The sequence below is a fragment of the Kogia breviceps genome, chromosome 17 (genome assembly GCF_026419965.1).
Source record: "Kogia breviceps isolate mKogBre1 chromosome 17, mKogBre1 haplotype 1, whole genome shotgun sequence".
NCBI lineage: Eukaryota > Metazoa > Chordata > Mammalia > Artiodactyla > Physeteridae > Kogia > Kogia breviceps.
In genome coordinates this window covers 76,781,776-76,805,423 of record NC_081326.1, presented here as the reverse complement: position 1 = coordinate 76,805,423, position 23,648 = coordinate 76,781,776, and the positions used below count along the sequence as shown (strand labels likewise).

General features: G+C 60.7%; 3 protein-coding genes across 8 annotated transcripts; all 3 read left to right on the top strand.

Moving 5' to 3' along the window:
- The first annotated feature begins 239 nt into the window (after window positions 1-239).
- ZNF707 (zinc finger protein 707) lies at window positions 240-7,818 on the top strand. The gene is made up of 4 exons (XM_059043347.2): window positions 240-844; window positions 1,233-1,359; window positions 1,745-1,858; window positions 6,314-7,818. The coding sequence occupies exons 1-4, from the start codon at window positions 812-814 to the stop codon at window positions 7,327-7,329; spliced, it is 1,290 nt and encodes a 429-aa protein (XP_058899330.1). The 5' UTR covers window positions 240-811; the 3' UTR covers window positions 7,330-7,818.
- Window positions 7,819-11,600: 3,782 nt separating this feature from the next.
- Window positions 11,601-16,866, top strand: GFUS (GDP-L-fucose synthase). 5 transcript variants are annotated; one of them, XM_067017839.1, is made up of 12 exons: window positions 11,642-11,755; window positions 12,220-12,293; window positions 12,774-12,930; window positions 13,246-13,360; window positions 14,552-14,680; window positions 14,754-14,827; window positions 15,026-15,159; window positions 15,280-15,344; window positions 15,709-15,775; window positions 15,934-16,013; window positions 16,224-16,323; window positions 16,527-16,866. In XM_067017839.1, exons 3-12 carry the CDS (start codon window positions 12,785-12,787, stop codon window positions 16,580-16,582), a joined length of 966 nt encoding a protein of 321 aa, XP_066873940.1. In that variant the 5' UTR covers window positions 11,642-11,755; window positions 12,220-12,293; window positions 12,774-12,784; the 3' UTR covers window positions 16,583-16,866. The 5 variants fall into 5 exon arrangements, with proteins under 5 accessions (XP_058899343.1, XP_066873943.1, XP_066873940.1 ...); XM_067017840.1 differs by having other exon boundaries at window positions 12,216-12,293; XM_067017841.1 differs by having other exon boundaries at window positions 12,081-12,293.
- A 1,161-nt stretch (window positions 16,867-18,027) lies between these two features.
- PYCR3 (pyrroline-5-carboxylate reductase 3) lies at window positions 18,028-23,418 on the top strand. Of its 2 annotated transcripts, none has more exons than XM_067017843.1 (6): window positions 18,028-19,209; window positions 20,749-20,813; window positions 21,275-21,454; window positions 21,753-21,965; window positions 22,217-22,365; window positions 22,559-23,418. In XM_067017843.1, the coding sequence occupies exons 1-6, from the start codon at window positions 19,110-19,112 to the stop codon at window positions 22,689-22,691; spliced, it is 840 nt and encodes a 279-aa protein (XP_066873944.1). In that variant the 5' UTR covers window positions 18,028-19,109; the 3' UTR covers window positions 22,692-23,418. The 2 variants fall into 2 exon arrangements, with proteins under 2 accessions (XP_066873944.1, XP_058899346.1); XM_059043363.2 differs by having other exon boundaries at window positions 18,030-19,209; window positions 22,273-22,365.
- The last annotated feature ends 230 nt before the right edge of the window (window positions 23,419-23,648 follow it).

Sequence of the window (23,648 nt, the reverse complement as noted above, 5' to 3'; positions counted from 1 at the left end):
TGTGTGTGACTATCAGGCCCTCCGAGGTCGCAGCCCAGGGCGGCACCCGCCAGGCGGTGGAGGGGATGTGGACTGTCCTAGAAACAGGAGGGTCCGGAACAGGTTCCTAAGTCTGCCTTAGAAAGAGTCTCAAGTTGATTCCCAAGTCCATTCAGATCCACGGAACCAGAACTCCCTCGGCAAAGACGCGAAGCCTGTGCCTCTTGCAAGCGTCCCAGGTGATCCAGCGCAAGTAACCGAAGGAGGCGGGGCCTGGGCGCGCACGCGCGGAGGGGCTGCAGGGGATGGTGCCTGTGGAGCAACCCGGGAGGAGGAAAGGGGCCTGAAGGAGGCGGGGCCTGAGAACCTGTCCGAGGGCGGGGCGGGGCGGGCCTGCAGAGACAAAGAGGGGGAGGAGCCGGGCGGGAGCCGCCCCGCCCACCGTCCGCGGGCTGGGGCGGCCCGGTTCCGGTTGGGGCTTCGGCAGTGAGTCCCACGTGGCGCCGCTCCGACCTCGCTGAACCGCGGAGCTCGGGAGCTGTAGCTTCGCCCCAGGCAGGCCGGGCGGAGTGGTGGTGGGTGGGCTTCTCCCTCTTGCCCGCGCGGCGCCCACCCAGCTCCCCTGCTTTATTATGGATTGACCCGCGCGCCTGGGTCCTCACGTCAACGCAGAGCGTCGGCGTCCCCGGGAGGCCCCCGTGCCGGCCAGACTCGTAGCTGACGCCGCTGAAGGGCCGGGGCTGGGTCCGGACCCCCCGGGCCCGCCGCCCTCCGCTGCCGGCACTCCTCTCTGCAGCCCTCTGCCCTCGCCTCGGAGGGACCGGGAGCGGGCATGGCGGGCAGCTGCCCAGCCGCCGGGCCCCACGTGAGTACTCCTGCCCCCCGGACCTGGGCTTCTTGCCCCCCGGAAAATCTTTCCGCGGAGCCCGCCGCACCTGGGACTCTCTCCAGGACGAGGGGACTCACTGGGACGTCCCTCGCCCCTCCTCTTTTTTCCCCCGGGGCCTCCCTGAGGCTGGGGAGGGACACTCACCGAGGGAGACGGTACGAGCAGGTGGGGGGATGGAGGGTGGAGAGAAATAGAGCCAGCTGGACTGGTTGGGTTGAGGGTTGTCATTAGGGGTCCCCTGGCAGGCAGGGTACCTGGGACGGGATCCAGGGGTCCCACACGCCTGCTTCTGCCTCCCCCACCTTGAATTCCCCAACCCCGTCCTGAGGTGGTGACCCCACGGGCAGCACCAGTGTTGTTTCAGGGCCTGCTGACCTTTGGGGACGTGGCTGTGCACTTCAGCCAGGAAGAAGGAGCACGTCTGGACCCGGGGCAGAGGGCCCTGTATAGAGACGTGATGCTGGAGACTTACAGGAACCTGGCCTCTCTGGGTGAGATGTCTCAGCCCTTCTTCCCCACCCCCAGCCCACACTCAGAGCTCAGGTGGGATCCCAGAGGGGCCAGGCTGGCTGTGACTCCAGGACCAGAGCCAGGACAGGCCCAGGGGACAGGTGGGGTTTCTGGACCCATCCCCGGGGCAGGGCCTTTCCCAGCACTTTGCTGCTGGGTGACTAGAGTGTCCACATCTCTCACAGCTGTGGACCTCGGTTGAGCCCACGTCCCTGCCCTGCTCCCTGTCCCCCTCAACCTCCTGGGGAGACCCCCTGTTTCCAAGCCTGCATCCTGGGTCCAGCTAAACCCCAGTCCCAGGCTACCCCTGGGGCGGGAAGCCAAGGGTGCCATAGCGCTTCATTTCACCCATTTCCTCTCCGGCAGGAGTTCCAGGATCCAAACCAGATCTGATCTCCCAGCTGGAGCAAGGAAAGGAGCCCTGGGGCTCGGACCTGCTGCGGGCCCAGGAAGGAGAGACCGCGGGAGACCCCAGCACAGGTGAATGAGGGGTGCCGCGGGCCTCAGGTTGTTCAGTATATATGCTCAGTACACACAGCCAGTGCCGTGAACGGTCAGACAGAAGGACAGTCAAGGAACCGAAAACCCAACCCAACCGGCCAAAGTTGCGGGGAGGCTCTTAGCTCAAGTCCTGAAAGTTGGGGGTGGAGTTGGTTCTCTGCGCTGTGGGTCTCAGGCTCCAAATGATGCCGTTGGCACAGGGGTGAAAGCCAGAATATTTAACGTTGGTTGCTCAGACATCCAGCCTCCAAGAACGGCTGCTGGCTGTGTGTGGCAGCGGCCTGCTGGTGACCATCACACCATCAGGACGTGTCTGTCCACCTGCCGTTAAACAGAAACTTCTGTTCTCTATTTCTCACAGCAGCGCTTCCAACACCAAATGTAGGGGGGTTCCTCACACCAACCAGTCTCCACCTCTCTGCACACCAACTGGGTGTCCTACAATTTAGTTCTGACACTGAGCACCGCGAGTTAGCGCAGACCCTGCCCGTGAAGGGCTCAGTCCCACAAGACCGCGCCCACTTCCGGTGCCAATCACAAGGCCAAGCTGGCACCTGTGCTTCTGATCGACCAGCTGTAGATTGGAGGTTCCCACGACCCCATCCTTGGGCTTGATTAATACGCTAAAACAGCTCAGAGCTCAAGGAAACGCTGTACTTAACAGTTACTGGTGAGTTACCAGTTTATTATAAAGGACACAACTCAGGAACAGCCCAGTGGAAGAGAGGCACAGGGCAAGGTCTGGGGAAGGGGTGCAGAGCCGTGCTCGCTCCCCGGCACCTCCACGTGGTCACCAACCCAGAAGCTCTCCAAACCCCTTTGTGTAGGGTTGTCATGGAGACCCCACTGCATGTGTGTGATTGATCAAATCATTGGCCACTGGCGATTGAACTCGGTCACTAGCCCTTCTCCCTTCTTGGAGGTCTGGGGGTAGGACAGAAAGTGTTTCAGGTTTTGCAGGCCACGCAGTCCCTGTCGCAGAGCCAAAGGTCCTAGTAAGCGGAAGCAAAAATGCTGCATGTGGGTCCCGGGGCAGGTGGCCCTGGCTCCTTGTACACCTGCCGTTGGTTGAGTGCCTGTGCCCCCCAGGGAGGGCCACAGCTGGTCCCTCAGCAGAACCTTGCCACGTTGCATCAGGCTGCTGCCTCTAGTGATGCATATATGGGGGGACCAGTGTTTTTGGAGGCCCTGAACCTCCTGTTTTATCTCCTTTGCCACAAAGTGGATCCCTTGATCTAAAGCTGTGACCTGTGCCTCCGACGTCCAGAAACCCGGGGTGGACCCTAGAAGCAGGGTGCTGGCAAAGGCGCTTCAGGCAGACCTGGGTCTGGCCTAGGCATCAGTGTTGTTCAGGACCAGCCACTGTCTCCTCCGGGATGGACGGTCCTGTGTGATTAACTTAACAAGCACTGGTCAGTCTCCTGCAGGTTTCACATCGAGGATTCGGCCTTTGCTGCCCACAGGTCACCCGTTCCGTGGGGACAGCAGCTAGAGGGGCCTCCACGAGGGGGAGCTGTGTGTGTCCCCTCCCTGCACTGGGGCCCCTCTTCCCATGGGCTCACCTGTTCAAGCTCTGGTGACCAAGGACAGAGGCTAGCTGACATCCACAGGACAGGCCGTCCTGCCCCCTTAGCGCCTTCCCCACAGTGCATCTGTACACCGTCCATCGCACGCCTCTCCCCAGGTGTGACCTTGCCCTGGGATTCACCTGCATCCTCACCTCGGAGCTGGCGAGCAGGCCCCGTGCCCTGAGCTCTGCCCCTGGGAGATTACCCCACCCCTGGCCAGGTTTGGAGCCTGCCCAGGCGGGTAGTGGGCCCTGGATCGCCTGGCTGTTGGGGTCCCAGGGAGGCCCCAGGGACTGTCTTCTGGACCTGCCAGGCCTGTTTAGATGCACCTACCTGTAACCTGTCTGCTGGTGGCTCCTCTGACCACATGGTCGTTTTCTGTCCCTTGTCTGGTCTCTGCACAGCCCAGCGGCACACCACACACCACTTTTGAAATGGCAAGTGTGTCCTTGCCCAGAATCTAAGGGCTCTGCGTGGCACAGCTGGCCAGGGACCCCACGCAGGGTCCCGTGGCTCCCGTCCCCTCACAGCAGGGACCTGACGCAGAGCCCTGGCTTTTCTCCAGGCCCTGCTCGACACTGGCAGCCTCTGGGTCACTCAGCGACAGGTGGGAGCAGTCTCCCGCGTGCGGCGTGTGCTGCTCCCCCGGAGGGAGGAGGGTGAGGTCACCTGGGCCTCTCACCGTAGACTCGACGTGGCCCCAGCCCTTTGTAGGTTCTGCCCCACCCTCTGCCGTGCAGGCATCTTTCTAGGGTGTCGGGAGCATGTAACCCTTCAGTGCGTTCGCTGCATCCGGCAGGCATGAGGTCACCAACACAGTGACCGCCGGCCCGCTCCGCATGAACACTGTTGCCAAGTTGAGAGTCCCTTCCCGAGCGCAAGGGGCTGCTGCTTTGCCCCTCACAGGCGCCGCGTCTGGCCCAGCCGCTGAAGCCAAGCCCACGCCTGGGCAAGCCCCCAGTGGTTCCCAGCAGCAGCAGGCGTGAGCCATCGGGTGGTTCATGGGCCACACAGGTGGACCGCGTGGGGCTGTGGGGGAGCCACCCTCCCTGCATCCCTCGGAGGTGGCCGTGTGTGCACGGCACAGCGGCTGGTTGAGGACCTTGGCTGGGGCTTCCACTTGGCCCTTCCCGACGTAATGGCTCTTAGCCTTCAGGCCGAGAGACCGGTGAGAGGGTCCTCCCCGCTGCTAAGTGCTTCCATCCCGATGAGGCCCTGCAAGTGGGTCTGTGACTTGGTCCCCCACCCCTTTTGTCACCCAGCTTCCATATGCCCATCTCTGACGGCATCTTGGGGCCCTGTTTTCAGCGCCGCCTCAAATCCTGCATCCAGAAGCCTTCGCGAGTGGGCATCCCTCTTTCCCGAGCGTTCAGCTCTTCGGGAAGGAGAGTATCTGTTGTGCTAACTTGCAGGAGGTTTGTCTCAAGGGGACCCAGCCTCCCCGTCGTCAGCAGGCCCCAGGTCTGAGAACTGCCCAGATCTGGGTGAGGGATTGGGCTCTCCAGCGTGGTGGCTGATCTTAGCTTTCCCCTGCCCATCTCTTGGCCTTTCCTGGTGCTACAAGTCATGCAGCAGCCTGGCCAGCTGCTCCGTGTCTGGCACGCCATGATCGGTTACCCATCGCCTGATCGGTTACCCATCGCCTGATCGGTTACCCATCGCCTGATCGATTACCCATCGCCATGATCGATTACCCATCTCCTGATCGGTTACCCATCGCCTGATCGATTACCCATCGCCAAGTTTCCCCACCCTGGGCCCCAGGGTCCCGCTCCTCCCCTCTCCGGGCCTTAATCTCCACCGAGGCGATGGGCCAGCCTGTGTCTTCAGAAGCCGTGGTGTTTGGCCTTATGGCTAAGCGTGTGCCCCGCAGTCAGCACAGCCACAGTGGGGGGCTGAGGCTCTAGAACAGCTACGGAGGCCTCTGGCTCTTGGCCTCCCCTGGGGGTGGCCGCCCTGAGCCTGTCATTCTCCTCAGTGCCGCGCAGGACATTTACAAAGGACAGGCGACCCCATGGGCCTCCCGAAGGCCACCGCCCCACATGGCTAGAGGGCAAGAACCACCACGTAACCCTGCGCTCCCCTCCTGCTGCCCTGTCTCCAACTACTGCCGCAGAGGCCCTGGCCTCCTGATGCGGCGCCAGCTTTCTCACCCCAGCCCTGCACTAGAGGCTTGTGGGCCTCTGAGCAGCGGGGCCTGGTTGCGGTCACCCCTGGGACCAGTCACTGTAGTTTGGGTCCCCTTGAGCACAGAGCCTGAGAGTTTGGGGTATAGATGGTGTATTTGGAAGGCAGCAATTTTGGAAGCAGGTGAGAGGGAGCAGGAAGAGAGGAGAGCAAAGTCAGTATAGAGTTGCCCCTGCAAGCGTGTGGAGCACGATAGCACCAGGACCCTGACCGCTGAGAGGCTGCAGGAGGCGTCTGGGCTTGTCCATCAGAGTGAGGGAGATGGGACACTTGTCCTCTGTTCCCACCCCCGGGGCGGTACCTGTCACGCAGTGTGGGCTGGCAGCACAGAGCTCTGGAGGATTGAGGTGCACCTGTGCCCCAGAGGATGCTGGCAGTCAGAGCTCTGCAGAGCTGTCTGCTGCAGCGAGGCCGAAATCCGAGAGAGGCAGGGGGCCTGGCATAGTGTGCTGGCAGCATCAGTTACAAGCTTCCACTAAAAAAAGGCGGGAGGAAATGGGACATAGGAGGGGAAGGTCCGTGGAGGAGGTGAGCACATGAGCACAGCCAGTGAACCTGGGGTCACATGCGAGGCGCCCCACGGAGAGGGCTGGTGCGTGGAGCCTGTGCTCCCGGGCACGGAGGGGGCCCCAGGTGGACCTTCTCAAACAGTAACACAGGCCCTTTCTCTTCGTTTCAGATTACAGCCGGGGGTCTTTGTGTAAGCAGGTGATGGCAAGGGTGAAAATGACTCAAGCCTCAGAGCCTCCAGGAGCATCTGGAAGCTTCTCAGGGGGTGCGCCTCCAACACTGGTCTGCAGAGAAGCCGCCGGGCACGAGGGCAGGCTAGGGAGCCTTGAGAACTTCCTTTTCCAGGAGAGACAACCACACAGAACCTACTGGACCACCTCCAAAGCAGAAGGTGCCCAGAAAGGCGGTAAGTGCGGACCCGAAGTTTTCTGCAGCCCGCTCCCCGGGACCCAGGAGAGAAACACGAAACGGCAGCGAGCCCACACGTGCGAAACCTGCGCCAAGAGCTTCCGGTACCTCTCGCGCCTGGTGAGACACCGGGCCACACACAGCGGCGAGAAGCCGCACGCGTGCGGGGAGTGCGGCCGCGCGTTCCGCCAGCGCTCGCACTTGGCGCAGCACCGCAGCGCGCACGCGGGCCAGAAACCGCACACCTGCGGGGAGTGCGGCCGCGCGTTCACACGGCTCTCCACGCTGCACCGCCACCAGCGCGTCCACAGCGGCGAGAAGCCCTTCGGGTGCCAGTGGTGCGGGAAGCCCTTCAGTTACAGCACCCTCCTCGCCCAGCACCAGCGGATCCACACCCAAGAGAGGCCGTTCCGGTGCACGAGGTGCGGGAAGAGCTTCATCTGGAAGTCCAGCTTTCGGAATCACCAGAAATCACACCTGTGCAGCGAGGCAGCGTGGACCTCTGTAAGCTCAGCTCTGGAAGCAGCCGCTGGAGGGGAGAACTTGGGACTCGCTGCTACTCCAAGGAGCACCCCGGAAGGATGTTCCCGGGCACGTGGAGCAGTGCCAGAGCGAGACCAGCACGAGGGGCCGGATTGTTTCTCCACCCGCGATCAACTTGTGCATTTCGGGCCCTTCCCACGACAGGGGGGTGGCCCAGGCCTGCCTGCCCCGGCGGGCACCACCCCGGTAGCCTGCTGGATTCCGCATGGCTGTGGCACTTCTTGGACAAATTGATGGTTTGAAAGTCACTATTTTCAAGTGCATCCAGATTTTATTTTTAAAACTTAAAACGTAGGTCTCTGTCTCTATTTGCATCATAGGTGGGTTCCAAACGCCTTTGAAATCCAGATGGGCTGCAGAGCTTTTGGATAATCAATCTTTCATCACACAGTAGCCCTGAGCACCTGGCGAAGGGCATGGGTAGGTCACATAACTCCAGTCATTGTTTGGTTTTGGCTTGTTGTGTTCGGATGCTGATTTGTTGCAGGAGGGTGTGACTGGTCCATCTAGGGCAGCTCAGCCCTTGCGCTGCTGGCGCCGTGGCTTTACTCGCTCAGCTTCACTTTCCTGTACGCGCACTCTTTGCTCGTGTCAGGCCATGTGAAACACTGAGCGTGCCTGTCATTTGAACTGTCCTTTTTTCCCAGCCAGTTCTTCCATACAGAATAGGTTTGCATAGTATGAATGTTTTGTATACGATAATAACGTTAAAAACTATTAAAACACATGGTGGAAATATGAGACAACAGGTATAAAAGAAGCCACTGGGGCTTCCCTGGTGGCGCAGTGGTTGGGAGTCCGCCTGCCAATGCAGGGGACGCGGGTTCGTGCCCCGGTCCGGGAGGATCCCACGTGCCGCAGAGCGGCTGGGCCCGTGAGCCGTGGCCGCTGGGCCTGCGCGTCCGGAGCCTCTGCTCCGCAACGGGAGAGCCCACAGAACTGGGAGGCCTGTGTACCAAAAAAAAAAAAAAAAAGCCACTGGTCGTGAAACACAGAAGATCCATAAGAAAGTTAGTTTGCAAATGCTGCCCAAGCATCAGGGGGCAGGGGGGGAGGCTGTGCCTTTGTGTCCTGTGACCACACCCTGAATTCTTGTCATTCCCGGTTACATCATACCACCACTCACACGCAGAGCGTCACCATGTCTGATGAAACTCCAGCCATCGTCTTACAGACATATTCGATAACTTAATTAGAGAAGCAATACATGATCATTTGAGGAAATATACAAATATATAGATATAAAATAAAGTAAAATATGGGACTTCCCTGGCGGTCCAGTGGTTAAGACTCCGTGCTTCCACTCTAGGGGAATCTCCAATCCCTGGTTGGGGGACCAAGATCCCACATGCCATGCCGTGTGGCCTAAATAAATAAATTAATTAATTAATTAGGGCTTCCCTGGTGGCGCAGTGGTTGAGAGTCCGCCTGCCGATGCAGGGGACACAGGTTCGTGCCCCGGTCCGGGAAGATCCCACATGCTGCAGAGCGGCTGGGCCCGTGAGCCATGGCTGCAGAGCCTGTGTGTCCGGAGCCTGTGCTCCGCAAGGGGAGAGGCCACAGCAGTGAGAGGCCTGCGTACTGAAAAAAAATAAAAATAATAATAATAATAATAAAATTAAGTAAAATATAACAGAAAGTTTTATTTTGACTCATATTGGTGCTCTAGGAACCCGGTAAACTGAATGAAAAGGGGGGATTTGGGTGTTGCCCACAGTGTTTCACCCAAACTATGTAGATTCAAAGCTGTAACAGAAGAAACCTTTCCTGAACTAAAGGAATATCTGATTTCAATACTGAAAGACCTGATTGTGCACTAAGAAAAAAATAGAGAACACAGAGTCTAATGAAATTACTGGACCATAAAGATAAAATACTCTACAAACATTCAGGAAAAAGAAGTAGATTACCAACAGAGGAAAAAAATCAGTTTGCCCCAGACTTTAATTAACGAAGACTGTACCTCTTTCCATATTTATTTCTTTAATGTGTCGTAGTCATTTTATTTAATTAATTTATTTATTTATTTTGGCTGCGTGTGGGGCATGTAGGATCTTAGTTCCTCGTGCCCCCTGCAGCGGAAACTTTGAGTCTTAACCACTGGACCACCAGGGAAGTTCTACAGTCACATTTTAAAGCTTATTTCCTTTCTCTTTCCTGTACCTCTTTCCTACTAGTGTGTGATAGCAATAGTTAAATTCAAATTAAGTTCATAAGATGCAAAAAATATGATAGAATCTTGCCAGAAATAAAGGAGACGACATGGCTCCGAAACACTAGGTGAAACAGGATGCAATGAATGAACCAGACACTGGATTATCTTCCTTTGGGGAGGGGGAGGGAGTAGTTTCAGAGCTGTGTAATAATTGCATTATGTCAGAATGGTTTGAGAGGAAGTTTTGAAATTGCTTTTTGAGAAAATGTGCTTCTGTGGATATCAGGTTTTCAAGGGGTGGATTGTAATGAACATCTCTTGTTTCAGCCCATCCTACATCCATCCCCTCCTCTCTTTTTGTAAGAGAACCTCACCTTTGGTTTGCAGCAGCACTTCCTAGGATCTGTTGTAGGAAGTCACAGTGGTGGTCTCAGTCTGGGTGCACCCCCTCCCGTGGCCACTGGTCAACCCGGGAGGAAGCTAAGGCAATCAGACCCTCCCCTCCAGTCCATCACTGAAGGAGAAGGTGTGTATATGTCTCATGTCATCTGTGAATAGTGATAGATTTACTTCTTTCCAATTTGGATTCCTTTTCTTTTTCTTGCCCAGTTACTCTGGCTAGAAATTCCAGTACAATGTTGAACAGAAGCGACAAAAATGGATATTCTTGTCTAATTTCTTACCTTAGGGGGAAAGCTTTCAGTCTTTTATTCATTGAGTATGATGTTAGCTGTGGGTTTTTCATAAATGCCATTTATTAAGTTGAGGAAGTTCTCTTCTATTCCTAGTTTGTTGAGTGTTCTTATCATGAAAGGGTGTTAGATTTTGTCAAATGCTTTATCTGCATCAGCTGAGATGATCATGTATTTTTTTTCTTTGTCTTTTTTTAAAACAATTACAAGGCGTTGTTTTCTTTATTATTATTATTATTTATTTTAAAATTTTTTGGCTGCGTTGGGTTTTTGTTGCTGCACGCGGGCTTTTCTCTGGTTGCGGTGAGCGGGGGCTACTCTTCGTTGTGGTGCGCGGGCTTCTCATTGCAGTGGCTTCTCCTATTGCAGAGCACGGGCTCTAGGCACACGGGCTTCAGTAGTTGTGGCACGTGCGCTCAGTAGTTGTGGCTCACGGGCTCTAGAGTGCAGGCTCAGTAGTTGTGGCGCACGGGATTAGTTGCTCCGCGACATGTAGGATCTTCCCAGACCAGGGCTCGAACCCGTGTTCCCTGCAGTGGCAGGCGGACTCTTCACCACTGCGCCACCAGGGAAGCCCTCTTTGTCCTTTTAATGTGGTATATTACATTGATTTTTTAATTTGAATATTGAACCATCCCTTGCATTGCAGAAATAAATCCCACTTAGTCATGGTTGCTGGGTTCAGTTTACAATTGTTTTTATTCCAGCTCTTTACCTCCCTTGGTGAAAACTCGACTCACCGTACTTACAGTGACCTAGTTAGAAACTCAGGCATATAGATATAGATATAGGTTTATCTCAAGGAATTGATTTACGTGATTGTGGGGCTAGCAAGTCTGAAATCTGTAGGACAGGCCGGCAGGCTAGTACTCACAGGCAGGAGCTGATGCTCCATCCAGTCAGTCTTGAGGTAGAATTTCCTCTCCTTCAGTGAAACCTCAGTTTTGCCCTTAAGGCTTTTCAGCGGAATGGATGACACCCTCATTATGGAGAAAGTCTCGTTTTCTTAAAGTCACCTGATTGAAGATGTTACCATCTACAAAATCTCTTCACTGGCAACACCTAGATTTGTGTTTGATTGAATCACTGGGTGCTACAGCCTGGCCAAGTTGACACCTAACACCAACCATCACACCAGGCATCATTCCTAACTTCCTCCCCATAACTTGCGTAGCCAGTGAAGCATGAGTCCCGTTAATTGTACCACCTCGATGTTGCTTAAGTCAGTAAACTTTGGAGTCCTCATTACCTGAACTACAGCAGTGGCCCCTAAGTGGTCTCCTACTTTTAATAATCTCCTGAAATGTGTTTGTCTTCTTAATGTATTTATTAAATTATATTTTATATACTGCCCCCTCAGTGTCCCGAATATAGTAACAAGAGTTGCAGTTGTTTCTCACAAATGCAGTGTTTGCCCTAGGAAAGCACTGAGCAGTTGCAGCTCCTCCATTTTTAGAATGGTGTTTAGTTCTGCCACCTCTCCTCGGTCCACATCTTGCGGACTTTCGGAGACGCGCCGCCTCTCCTCCTCTCCCACGGTTTCTAGGAGGGGCTCGCGCCCAGCGCCAGGCTGGGTTAAGGGCGGGTCGGGGTCCGCCCAGGGGAGGCAGAGCCGGAAAGAACTACATTTCCCAGGGTGCTGCGCGGTGCCGGACTCCACTTCCCAGCAACGCCCGGGGCGCCGCTCCAGGACTCCATTTCCCAGAGTTCCGCGGGAGGGCCCGACCTGGTTCCGCTCCCTCCTAGTCCCAGCTCGTGGCAGGACTCAGCCGGCGCCTGAAGCCGCTCTCCGGGCAGGTCGGATAAGGCGCAGGTGAGACAGCGCGGGGCACGAGGGGAGCCGGGGGGGGGGGCGGCGGGCGTGGTGTGGCGAGCCGGGGCCTGGGCCTTGAGTGCGCCGTAACGGCCAGAAAGCCCTGAGGGGTGCCAGGAACTGGGGGCGTAGGAGGGGCCTGGAAGCGTGGGAGGGGGCCCAGCTAGCTGCAAGATGCGGTGGGTTCGGAGGTGGGGCCAGGAAGCCGACCCGGGGGCGTGGGAAGCGCCTGGGGGACGTGGAGGGGCCCGGCCGTGGTGGGGCCTACCCCAAGGCCTGCTGCCGCGCTGCGCGCGCTCTCGAGAACAGCGGGATTTCTGGGCAGCGTTCCCTCCGGTCCGGGCTGCCCGTGGGGCCCTGCAGCAGGGTCAGAGCCGTTCTGTAGAGGCCCGAGCAGATTTCCAGCCCCCAGTAAGGGTTGTCAGAGGTGGTGGCGCCCCGAGGCCTGTCCATTTCTTAGCCAGAAGCGCAACCTGCCCAGAAGGAACCAGGCTCTCGAAGGCCAGCTGGGACCAGCTGCGCCGGCCTGCATGCACAGGTGCCGCCCCTTCCCCGTCTGTAGCATATGGACTTTGGCTGGGAGCAGCCCAAACGACCTGGGCCAGGAGCCCCCAGCCCCAAGGCTGGCTGCCTCTCCTCTTGTCAGCCAGAGGGGAGCCGAATGTTTCCTTTCTTGGCCCAGTGGGGGTCAGGGTTGGGCCTGCAGGGCAGAGCCTGGCTCTCCCAGCTGGGTGGTAGCCCTAGGGCCCTTGTGCAACTCTAGACAGAGGGCTTCCTGGGGAACAGGGCTGAGAGGAGGAGGACATGACTCAGGCTAGATGGGGCTGTCTGGTCCCCCGTGGGCAGTCTCCCTGCCCTGCTGACCTTATACTGTGCCCGTTGCCCCAGGCCAGCCGTTGGAAGTCGCAGTGGGGCCCAGTACTAAGGGCAGTGACCCTAGGCTGGGGCATCTCAGGGGAGTGGGGTTGTGTTGTGTGGGAGCAGGATGGCCTCAGCCTCGCACCATTTGGCCCTGCAGGTGCAGCCAACATGGCTGAGCCCCAGGGGTCCATGCGGATCCTAGTGACCGGGGGCTCTGGGCTGGTGGGCAGAGCCATCCAGAAGGTGGTAGCAGATGGGTCCAGGCTGCCCGGAGAGGACTGGGTGTTTGTTTCTTCCAAGGATGCTGATCTTACGTGAGTGGGCTCATCCCTGGAGCAGCCCCACCATGCCCTCTCCAGACTGAGAGCTCTGGGCCAGGCCTGTTCCTGGGCCTGGTAGCCTCATGCCTGGGCGGTCCCTGCCAGGTGGCTGGCCTGCCCTGGGTGTGTGCAGTTTTGCTCCTGGGCAAACTTCCTCCCGTCTCTTCCTGTAAGGCCACACCCTCATACCAGCCAGGGCCTGACCCTCCTGCCTTTGGCCTTGCCTGGCTCCTGCCCCCCGTGCTTTGAGCCAGGTTGCTAGTTGCCTTGGGCCTCCAAGCAGCCCCTGATGGCCCGGCTCCCCTTCAGGGACGCTGCACAGACCCGAGCGCTGTTTGAAAAAGTCCGGCCCACGCATGTCATCCATCTGGCCGCAATGGTGGGAGGCCTGTTCCGGAATATCAAATACAATTTGGACTTCTGGGTAAGTGGGGGGACCCCAGTGAGCGCTGGGAGCCAGGACCCCGGATTCTGGGAACTTCCTGGCCAACTTCCCAAGCTCGCGTTCTGGCCGCAGGAAGTCCTTGAGGGGCCCCCAGTGACCCGCACTTGATCTGTAGGTAGAGGGGCGCCTGCCCCAGGAAGTCCCTGAGGGGCCCCCAGTGACCCGCACTTGATCTGTAGGTAGAGTGGCGCGCAGGTGGGCCTGGGGGCATTTGGCCCAGTAGGAAAAGCCTCAGAGCTAACCTGGGGGTTGGAGGAGCTGAGACACGCCAGTGTTTGCCATGTGACCCCCGGCTAGTTCCTGCCCCCCGGGCCTTCAGACCCTCCTGGTCCCGGGAGGTCCAGTTGCACTGAGCCAGGCCCACGGTGCGCTCAGGGGTGCAGAGGTGTGTGAGCTGGGCTCTGGGTCTGCAGCATGTGCCCTGAGGGGTTGCATGTGTGGGGTAGGGGCAGGAGGAGAGCTGGGCTTGCCCACAGCCCTGCCCCTGCCTGGCTGGGCCTCTGAGGGCTGGCCCCATCATCTCTAAAATTGGCCTTGGCCTGGTTTGGCCCTTCATGGGGCCTGGGATGGCAGAAGCTCAGACCAGATTTTCCCTGGGGGCCCCTGTCGCCACAGGGCCTTCTTCCTCTCAGTGACAGCCTTCCCAGCAGGCTGCCTGGCCACCACCTCTCCCCAGACCACCCAGATGCCATCACTCAAGTCCCCGGAAGGGGCCGGAGGAGGGGTGTGGCCAGCCAAGGCTTCACTGCTACTGAGCAGTAGAGCAGGGTGAGCTCCTGGGGGTGCGGGAGTGGAGGGGCCGCTTCTTCCTGCCCTGCCACGGGGCCAGGTTGGGCCCCCTGGGCTCCTGGCTCGTACATCACCTGCCTAGCCCTCAGCAGCCCCTGTGGGCAGCCTCGGCCCTGAGCTTAGGGGTGTGGCCCCCTCCTCAGGGCCCTCCCCCAGCCTCAGGGTAGGCAGGCCTGGACCCTCCTACAGCCCTGGGGGTGGGACTAAGAGGCTGGGAGGAAGCCGTGGTTTCTGGACAGTGGGTCCTGGGAGCAGGTAGAACCGCTGGCTCAGCTACTGCCTTCCAGGGTGTGTCCGCATTTCTGTCCCTGGAGGGGCAGGTAAGGGCTGGGATCCTGCCTGGGGCCTGAACCCGCCTTGCCCCTTCCCCTGCCGCCTCAGAGGAAAAACATACACATCAACGACAACGTGCTGCACTCGGCCTTCGAGGTGGGGGCGCGAAAGGTGGTCTCCTGCCTGTCTACTTGCATCTTCCCCGACAAGACCAGCTACCCTATTGATGAGACCATGGTGAGGGGCGGGGCAGGGGCGGGGCCTGGCCTGGAGGCAGGGCTGAGAAGCAGCAGCTCCTCTGCTCCCCCAGATTCACGACGGACCCCCGCACAGCAGCAATTTTGGCTACTCTTACGCCAAGAGGATGATCGACGTGCAGAACAGGTCCTCTTCCCGCGCGTGCCAGGGTGAAGCCAGCCAAGAATGGGGAAGGGGGCCCCAGATGCCCTGTGGTGGGTGGGCCCAGGGGGCAGCCCTGGCAGGGCTCCCAGATCTCGGCTCCCCTCTTCGCTAGCCTTGGCCGGGGTGGGGCTCACCCGTGATCCGAGGATGAGGGCCAGAGGGGATGCTGTGCCCCCGCAGGGCCTACTTCCAGCAGCACGGCTGCACCTTCACCGCTGTCATCCCCACCAACGTCTTTGGGCCCCATGACAACTTCAGCATCGAGGACGGCCACGTGCTGCCTGGCCTCATCCACAAGGTGCACCTGGCCAAGAGTGAGTGGCTGCCACCCATTGCCCAGCTGGTTGCCTGCCTGATGGGGCCCCTGGGGCACAGCGGGGAGGAGGGGCGGTGCTGGCACATCCCCTCTGACACCTGCCCTCCCCAACCCGCAGGTCGCGGCTCAGCCTTGACAGTGTGGGGTACAGGGAGGCCTCGGAGGCAGTTCATCTACTCGCTGGTTGGTGCCGCGAGGGGCAGAGCTGTTCCCCAGAACGTCTCCTGGAGCTGCCATGCTGGCTGTGGGGAGGCGTGAGGGAGCCTAGGAAGGGCCGGGTGTCCAGGCTGAGCCCCCAGGGGAGCAGTCACTGGTCCTCGCTGGGTGCGTGTAGGTTCCTGTCCCCAGGGAAGTTGCTGGGTACAGCTCTGAGCTCATCAGGAGAAAGGACTTGGGCCTGAGCTGGCCAAGCACTGCCCAAAGGGGGGTAACCCGGGCGCCACCCAAGCCTGGGCTGCACCCCGCGGAGCAGACGCACTTGGGAGAGGTGACCCGGGCCCATTTGGCCGTAACTTGTGGCCTTTGACCCTGGCTGTCTGACCTCCAGGACCTGGCTCGGCTCTTTATCTGGGTCCTGCGGGAGTACGATGAGGTGGAGCCCATCATCCTGTCAGGTGGGTGCCCTGCAGCCCCACCCCTGTTGCAGTGGGGCAGGACACCCCTCTGTCCTGAGAGCCGCTGAGCAGGGCAGTGGGGACATCTGTGGGGCTGGGCGGCAGCGGGTCCAGGCAGAGGAGGCCTGACCTGGCCGTTGGCCCCTCGGTCCCCACAGTGGGTGAGGAGGACGAGGTGTCCATCCAGGAGGTGGCCGAGGCCGTGGTGGAGGCCATGGACTTCCATGGGGAGGTCACCGTATCCTTTGGTTCTAGGCAGGAGACCGTGGGCCTCCCTGCAGGAGGCTGTGGGTCTGACGCACCCATGGCACTCGCCCTGGCAGCCGGGGGTGAGGGTGTCGGCTGCTCTCTCCTGGAGGCTCCCCCTGGGAAGGCTAGACAGGGTTCAAGGGCGGGCTGGGGGAGGGGTGGGCTGTCCCTTCTGCTGTGCCCTTGACCAGGTGCCTAGTTTGATACAACCAAGTCGGACGGGCAGTTTAAGAAGACGGCCAGTAATGGCAAGCTGCGGGCCTACCTGCCCGACTTCCGGTTCACGCCCTTCAAGCAGGGTGAGCCCTCCCACCCCATCCCTTGGGACCGCCCGGCACCCCCCTTGGCGTTGGGCCGCCACCGCCCCTCCCCAGGCCTCAGCTTCCCTACTGCCAGTTGGGGCTGGACGCCCTGCAGCTTTGGCCTCCACGCCCTCACCGCGGAGGCAGGACACGAGGGTGACTGCCCTACGTCCCCGGGCCTCACCCGCCCGCCTCTGCAGCCGTGCAGGAGACCTGTGCCTGGTTCACTGACAACTACGAGCAGGCCCGGAAGTGAATGTGCGGCGGGAGCGGGTGCCGCCCTCTCCCCGGCGCTCGGCCAGCAGAGCCCAGCGGCGGCCACTCAGAACCTGCCGGGGCTGACGGCACCGCCCTCGCGGCAGCGGGCCCCTGCTCCACGCCCTCTGCCGGGCAGGCCTGGCTAACTGTCCGGTGAGGCCATCGTTCACACCGTCCTCAGGGAAGCCAAGGCCTGGCCAGGCCCGGCACCCTGCTCCCCGGCACCAGTCGCGGAGCCTGTACACTTCTGATCCCTGGCAGCCAATAAAGCGCATCTCCACAGGCCTGGCCCCGGCAGCTCTGTATCAGCCCCCCATCTCCCCCGCCCCCAGCACTGCCTCCTGAGCCTGGCCAGCCCCCAAGAGCTGCTGGGTCACGGTGGCCAACTGTCCCTGGGGTGGAAGGGCAGCAGTGGCCGGAGACACGGAGAGGTGGGTGTGTGGGCAGGTGGCAGGAGAGGGTGCACTGTCGCCCGGTGGAGACAAAGGGCAGGCGCCTGCCGCAGTCCCCACCGGCTGCGGCCAGAGTCGAGCCTCTCCACGCACAGCCAGGTGCGGGCCTGGGTAACGTGCACTCCCCGGGCTTACCCGCCCCTCATCCCCAGGACTTTGGGGAAAGAGGCTGGGTCTGGATTTGGCCCGGCTGAGCGGGCACGCAGATGGATCTGAGGAGAGCGGCGGCGATGGGCCAGTTCAGACCCGGCCCCTCACCTCCCTAGCCCTCAGGTGGCAGCTTCGGCGCTGGGGCCTGGCCTGCCCTTCTCCCATGGGCAGCAACGGGTGTCACGCAAGAGCGGGCCCGGCGAGCGCGGAGGTGAGCCGCACAGGCCTCCCGACCTCACCGGCCCCCGCCTAGCCCGTCAGTGCTGGGTGTGCTTCCCCCACGACCCAGGCACCTTCCCTGGCTCCGGGCCCACCTTTTCTCGGGTCCTCTCTCCCCTGGGGTACCCTTTGCTGTCTTGGCACCAGTGACTCCTAGCTTTCTTCTGGCCCCAGGTGCGCCTGCCACGTTCCTTACTTTGTTCATTCAGGCGCTGTGGGCTGTCTTCCCTGTGCCAGGCATGCTGCTCCTTCACTGCATTTGTTACCACCTCTCACCCCCCCCCCCCCCCGCCCACGGGCCTCTCCAGGGGCCAGTCCTGTCCCTCTCACGTCATCGCCTCCCCACCTTTTAGGTCTCTGCTGACGGGGTTCTTTCTCTCTGAGGCCCACCCCACCTGCTTGCTTCTCTGGAAACACCTCCCCTCCGCCACCCCCCAGGGCTTGGAGCTCCAGGACTAGGTCGGGTGGGCCCTCCACGCTGTATCGCCTGGGTGCCAGCCCTTTGTGAATGTGAAGGGTCTGCCCCTGCGGGCGTTCAGGGAGAGGGGGAGGGGTGGTCCCTGAGTTGGAACTTGGATCAGCCAAGTGAGAACGGGGTGGGGGGCGGGGGAAGGAGGCCCAGCGCAGGGCAGAGAGGCCTGGACATGCCTGGCCGGACACAAATAGTGGTTGTGTGTCCTGACTTGTCCCTTGGGTTACGGGGTGTGTGTGTTTATCGTAGATGGGCTGTCTCTCCAGCCAGAATGCAGGTCTGCAGGGTAGGGGTTTGTGCACTCCACTGCTGTGTGGCCTTTGTTCCCAGCCCAGGGCAGGGCCCCCACGGAATGAAGGGATCTCATTGTTGAAGAGCTTAGAACGTGTCAAAGTAGAGTTTAAAGAAAAGAACAAAACATCTTTAAAATTCAGTCTTAAAAACTGCAATCTTAGTTCTTCAACCTCACTTTTCCCATGTCAATCAAAAATTACAAGCACAGCCCACACCCACACCCACCCTTCCCCTCTCAGTCTCTAAGGTGGTCCCTGGCCCTGGCCAAGAACTCCATCTCCCACAGGACCAGCAAGAGGGGCCAGGTCTCGGCTGGGGACCTAGGCCTCACGAAGGTCTCCCCTGCAGCTCCCTGAGAGGCCCTCAGAAACCAGAATCCAGGCTGGCCTGAGGACCTCCTTTAACAGAAAAGCAGAGCCCTGCTCCCACATTTCACTGGCTGTGTCAATATTATGCTGTCACCCGGACCCACTGCGGTTTGGGGAAGAGCTGACCACAAGCCCTGACCAGGCAACCCTGTCCTCCACACCCAAGTCCCCTGGCAGGCTCCAAGGGCACTCTGTTCCCACCCAGAGAAACAGGCCTGAGGCATCCACCTCTGGGACAAGACCAGAGGTGCCCCCACCCTTTCCTGCCCTTCGCCTTTAAATGACCAGCGCAAGTTGCCCTTTGGGAAATTTCGCACATCAGAACAGAACCCAATAGAGTATTCTGGCCCCGCTCCGCGGCCCAGCCCGGCCCACCCCTCCTCGCCCTAGATGTCTCCCGCCAATGAGCTGCGAAGGGGCGAGACCAATTGGTAGCGATCGATAGAGCGTGGAGCCCGCGGGAGGGGGCGGAGCGTGAGGTCTCGGCAGCCAATGGGCGAGGGCAGGTGCGGGGCGGTGTAGCCCATTGGCGGCGCTGAGGGCGCGGGCGGGGCGAGGCGCGGTGGCGAGATGGCGGCGGCGGCGGTGGTGGAGTCCGGTCCGAGGCGCGTGGGCTTCGTGGGCGCGGGCCGCATGGCGGAGGCCATCGCGCAGGGCCTCATCCAAGCAGGTGGGGCGCGTGGGGTCCTGGGGCCGCAGGCTAGCGGGCGTCCGACTCCGGCCTGTGTGGGAGGGACGGGCTTACCTCTCCGTAGCTCACCTGCCCCGCGGAGCCCCGGGCAGCACGGGGCCCTCCGCGCGGGGGCCCCAGGGTGGAGCTGGCCGGCGGGCGTGGGCCAGGGCAGCACGCGGACCCTGTCCCTCCGGTCTCTGCTTCCTATGGGAGCGCGGCTGGAGGGGATGTGGTGGAGAGGCTCAGCGCCGGCCGTCCCCACGTCCGAGTTGAGATGTGCTGTGAGTACACAGAATAAAATATACGGCGAATTTGGAAGATTTAGCATCCAAACAAAACATAACGTATCTTAGTAACTTTTAATGTTGATTAGGTGTTGGAAGGGTAACATTTTGGCTACATTGAGTTAAATAAAATGTACTACAATTCACCCGTTTTTTCCTACTCGTTTAATAAGACTACTAGAAAAAGTGCTACTTCTCTTGGACAGCCCTAGCTTAGAGCGAGGGATCTCCTGCCGACTTCCTAATCTCGTGCCTTGGTCGAGCTGCCTGACCGCTCTGAGCCTCCGACTTTTCTTTCTGTTTGCTCGCCGGCTGCAGCCCTGGTGTCCGGCACTTTGCACATCTGGGGCCACATCATTCTCCATTCTTCACATTGTAGGCTGTTTAGCCCCTTGCCTGGCTTCTCCCCACTAGATGTCAGTGACACCGCCAGTTGTGACAGCCGAAATGTTTCCAGACACTGTCAGTGTCCGGGGGGGGGGGGGGGCGGGCAAAATCATCCTCGGTCGAGCACCGCTTACAGTAGGCACGGAGATGCTGTCCTAATCATACTCCACAGTATTTAGAAACCTTTACATGTAGATACGGACTGGTTTTCTGTTTTCAGCCATATGTCAAGGTCTAGAAAGGTCAAAATCATCAGAAAACAGTTTACTGCAAGTCTCAGGTGTTTTACCTGTTAAAACCTGGAGTATCACCTGCCTCCCCGGCTGCACGGAGTCTCACAGTGCTGCCACCGTCTCTTCAGGCCGTGGGGTGCACTTCTGCCTTCCTGTTAGACCTTACAGAAATCTGATCTGTAGAGGATTTCTACCAAACGGGCACTGAGCCTCTGCTTGGATGTCCCCGTACAGATGCACCCCCTCCGGAGGAAGCTCATTCCCCACCCCAGCCTCTCTACCCACCATGCCCCCTCCCCAGCCTTCCCGTTCCCAGAGGCAGGGATCCCTGGGATCTGTGTCCTCACGAGACAAGGCAAGCTCCCGGCCCCTGTGTCCGGCAGGGCGTCTGGACTCAGCAGCAGCAGCAGCAGGTGGGCAGCGATGACTGATGAGTAGAATCAAGTGAAGCTGGTTGCCTGGTCCCAGCCGAGTAGAGCGGCCCCGCCAAGCACCTGGCTTCTTGGAGAGGCTCAGAGTGGCCCAGGTGTGGCTGAGCCTCAGAGACCTGCCGTAAGGGGCCCGCCAGGCCGGCTTCTTCCCGCGCCACATCCTCACTGACACCCCCTACCCGCCTTTGCCTTTCCTTCCAGGAAAAGTGGAAGCTCAGCACGTGCTGGCCAGCGCGCCAACGGACAGGAACCTCTGCCGCTTCCGGGTGAGCCGGGCAGCTCCTCTGAGTGGAGGCTTCCCAGGGCTCAGATGGCTCTTGGCTCCTTGGGGCCAGGGAAGTGCTGCTTACTTCGCTCAAGTTTTTAGACGGGCTGGGCTGGGCTGGGGAAGGGGAGGTCAAAGGCCAGAAGGAAAGGCAAGGTTGTGGAGGGCCAGGGTGGGGTAAAGGGGTGTGTGTGTGCGTGTGCGTGTGCGTGTGCATGCTGGACGGGCAGGGATATCACGGGCACTCACTGGGATCAGAGGGCTCGAGGAGGTGCTGACATCAGGGCCATCTGAGGTTGGATCCTGAGTGAGAACGAGTGGTCTGGGAGCATGATGGGCATTGGGTTTAGGGCAGTTTGCAATGGGGGGCCCGTGGGGTTGCAGGGTGGGCTCTGGCAGGGAGGGCCACGGTCTGGGCGGATGCCCACTGACGTGGGCCTGGTCCCGGCAACCCTGCTGCAGGCCCTGGGCTGCCAGACCACCCACTCCAACCAGGAGGTGCTGCAGAGCTGCTCCCTCATCTTCTTTGCCACCAAGCCCCACATCCTGCCGGCCGTCCTGGTGGAGGTGGCTCCTGTGGTCACCGCTGAGCACATCTTGGTGTCTGTGGCTGCCGGGGTCTCCCTGAGCACCCTGGAGGAGGTGAGTGGCCTGGCGGGGTGCAGTGGGGTCTGAGGCCCTGACCCCAGGGTGGGCTCTGCTGGCCTCCCACCCCTGCCACCCCAGACCGGCTGCAGCCTGGGTCCAGCCCTTCCAGAAACCAGGATGGGTGGGATGGGGTGCAGACAGCCTCCCAGCCGGCCTGCACAGGCAGCCAGGTGGCTAGGGTTAGGGCTCCTCCCACCTGGGGTTAGGGCGCCATGTCCGGGAAGTAGCGGGGAGCCTGCGCTGGCCCGGCGTGTGCCTGCCCGGCAGCCCTGATCGCAGCCTCTCCCGCCAGCTGCTGCCCCCGATGGCGCGAGTGCTGCGGCTCTCGCCCAACCTGCCCTGCGTGGTCCAGGAGGGGGCCATGGTGATGGCGCGGGGCCGCCGTGCCGGGAGTGGCGAGGCCGGGCTCCTGCGGACCCTGCTGGAGGCCTGCGGGCAGTGCGAGGAGGTGCCTGAGGCCCAGGTGGACGTCCACACTGGCCTCAGCGGCAGCGGTGTGGCCTTTGTGAGTGTGGTCTGGTCCCCGCACCCCAACCCCTGCCCTCACGGGCCGGCCCTTCCTCGGCAGAGTGGGGCCTTGTGGAGCCCCCACGGCTCCCCGGCTGGGTCCCCGGCTCCCCGTGTGCGCCGCCCACCGCATGTCCGTGCCTTCCTGGGCCTTTGAGGCCGGCCCCTTGGCAGACCCCTGGGCTCTGGCCTCAGCCCTGGTGGCTGGTGTGCCGGACCTTGTTCCTGAGGGTCCCCAGCCTTTTCCAGGCTGGGTTCTGTGTCCAGGGGAGTGCCGGCTTTGTCCCCGCCCCCCGCTGCTACAGGTGTGCGCCTTCTCGGAGGCCTTGGCCGAAGGAGCCATCAAGATGGGCATGCCCAGTGGCCTGGCCCACCGCTTTGCCGCCCAGACCCTGCTGGTGAGACCCTGCTGCCCGGTCCTGGGGGAGTGTGTGGAAGGGGCGGGGGCGGCCCGCCTCCTGGGAGCCGTGGGAAGGGAGACGGCAGGCCTGGGCAGCCTGGGCTGACGTGGGGCAGCGGGGGTGGGGGTGGGGCCGAGCTGAGGAGGGGCTGCTGGCCTCCCCCGAGTCACCCCAATGCCACCCTCCCCAGGGCACGGCCAAGATGCTTCTGCAGAAGGGGCAGCACCCGGCTCAGCTGCGGACTGACGTGTGCACGCCAGGCGGCACCACTATCTATGGGCTCCACGCGCTGGAGCAGGGCGGGCTGCGGGCGGCGGCCATGAGCTCCGTGGAGGCCGCCACCTGCCGGGCCCGGGAACTGAGCAGGAAGTAGGGTGCCGGCCATGGCCGCCCCCCGCCCCCAGCCCCTTCCCGAGGACTCGGGTTCTCTCCAGCCTGCAGGCCAGTGGAGGAGCTGCTTGAGGTCTGGGAGGATGGGTGGAGGACAGGTCCTGGCCAACGGGGAACACAGTGGGGTGTGGGCCCCTCCCCAGAGCCTGAGCTCGTGGCAAGTGGCGGGTGGAGCCGGTTCTGATGACCCTTCCCTGGGTCGAGTCCTGGAGGGTCCCATGGCCTGGCCTCTGACTGCAGGATTTGGTTCTTAGCATGTCTGTGAAAGGACCAACAGGCCAGGAAAGCCAGCAACTTGGGGCCCTGAGCGAGGATGAGGGGCCTCTGGGTGCGGGGCAGGCTACGTGCAGCCCAAGGCTCACAGGGGCCTCCCCACCCCACACGGGCCCCGGTGCTGGAGCCCCTTCCTTCCACCCGCCAGCCGTGAGGCCTGCGGGAAAGCGATCCCCCGTCTGTACACGGGGCTTACGCGGCAGCGAGCCCCTCACTGCCCGCACAGCCCTGAGCCCCCCTCCACTCCAGCCTCCGTCGGCGGCTGGCCTTCAGCCAGCAACTGTTCGTCTGACCCTGGGCCCGTCCACCTGCTAGAAGGCTGAGCCCGAGTCCATGTTGGCGCCTTTTTTTTCACTTTTGAATTGGGAATAAAGACGCTGTCCTATAGCATGGAGCAACCAATATTTAATTGGAGGCTGGTAAAACCAGGTTCCAAGTGCCTGGAAGCACGTCTCAGCCAAGGCCCAGGATATTGGGCTCAGACTCCGAGCTGTGGGTGCAGGTGGTCTGGGGACAGGGTTTCCCGTCACCCGAGAGCTCTGCAAGGGTAGGCTCCCCCTCCCCCTGCCCAGCACTCCAACCTCACCCTCAGCTGTAGGTCCATGGGTCCCCGCCAT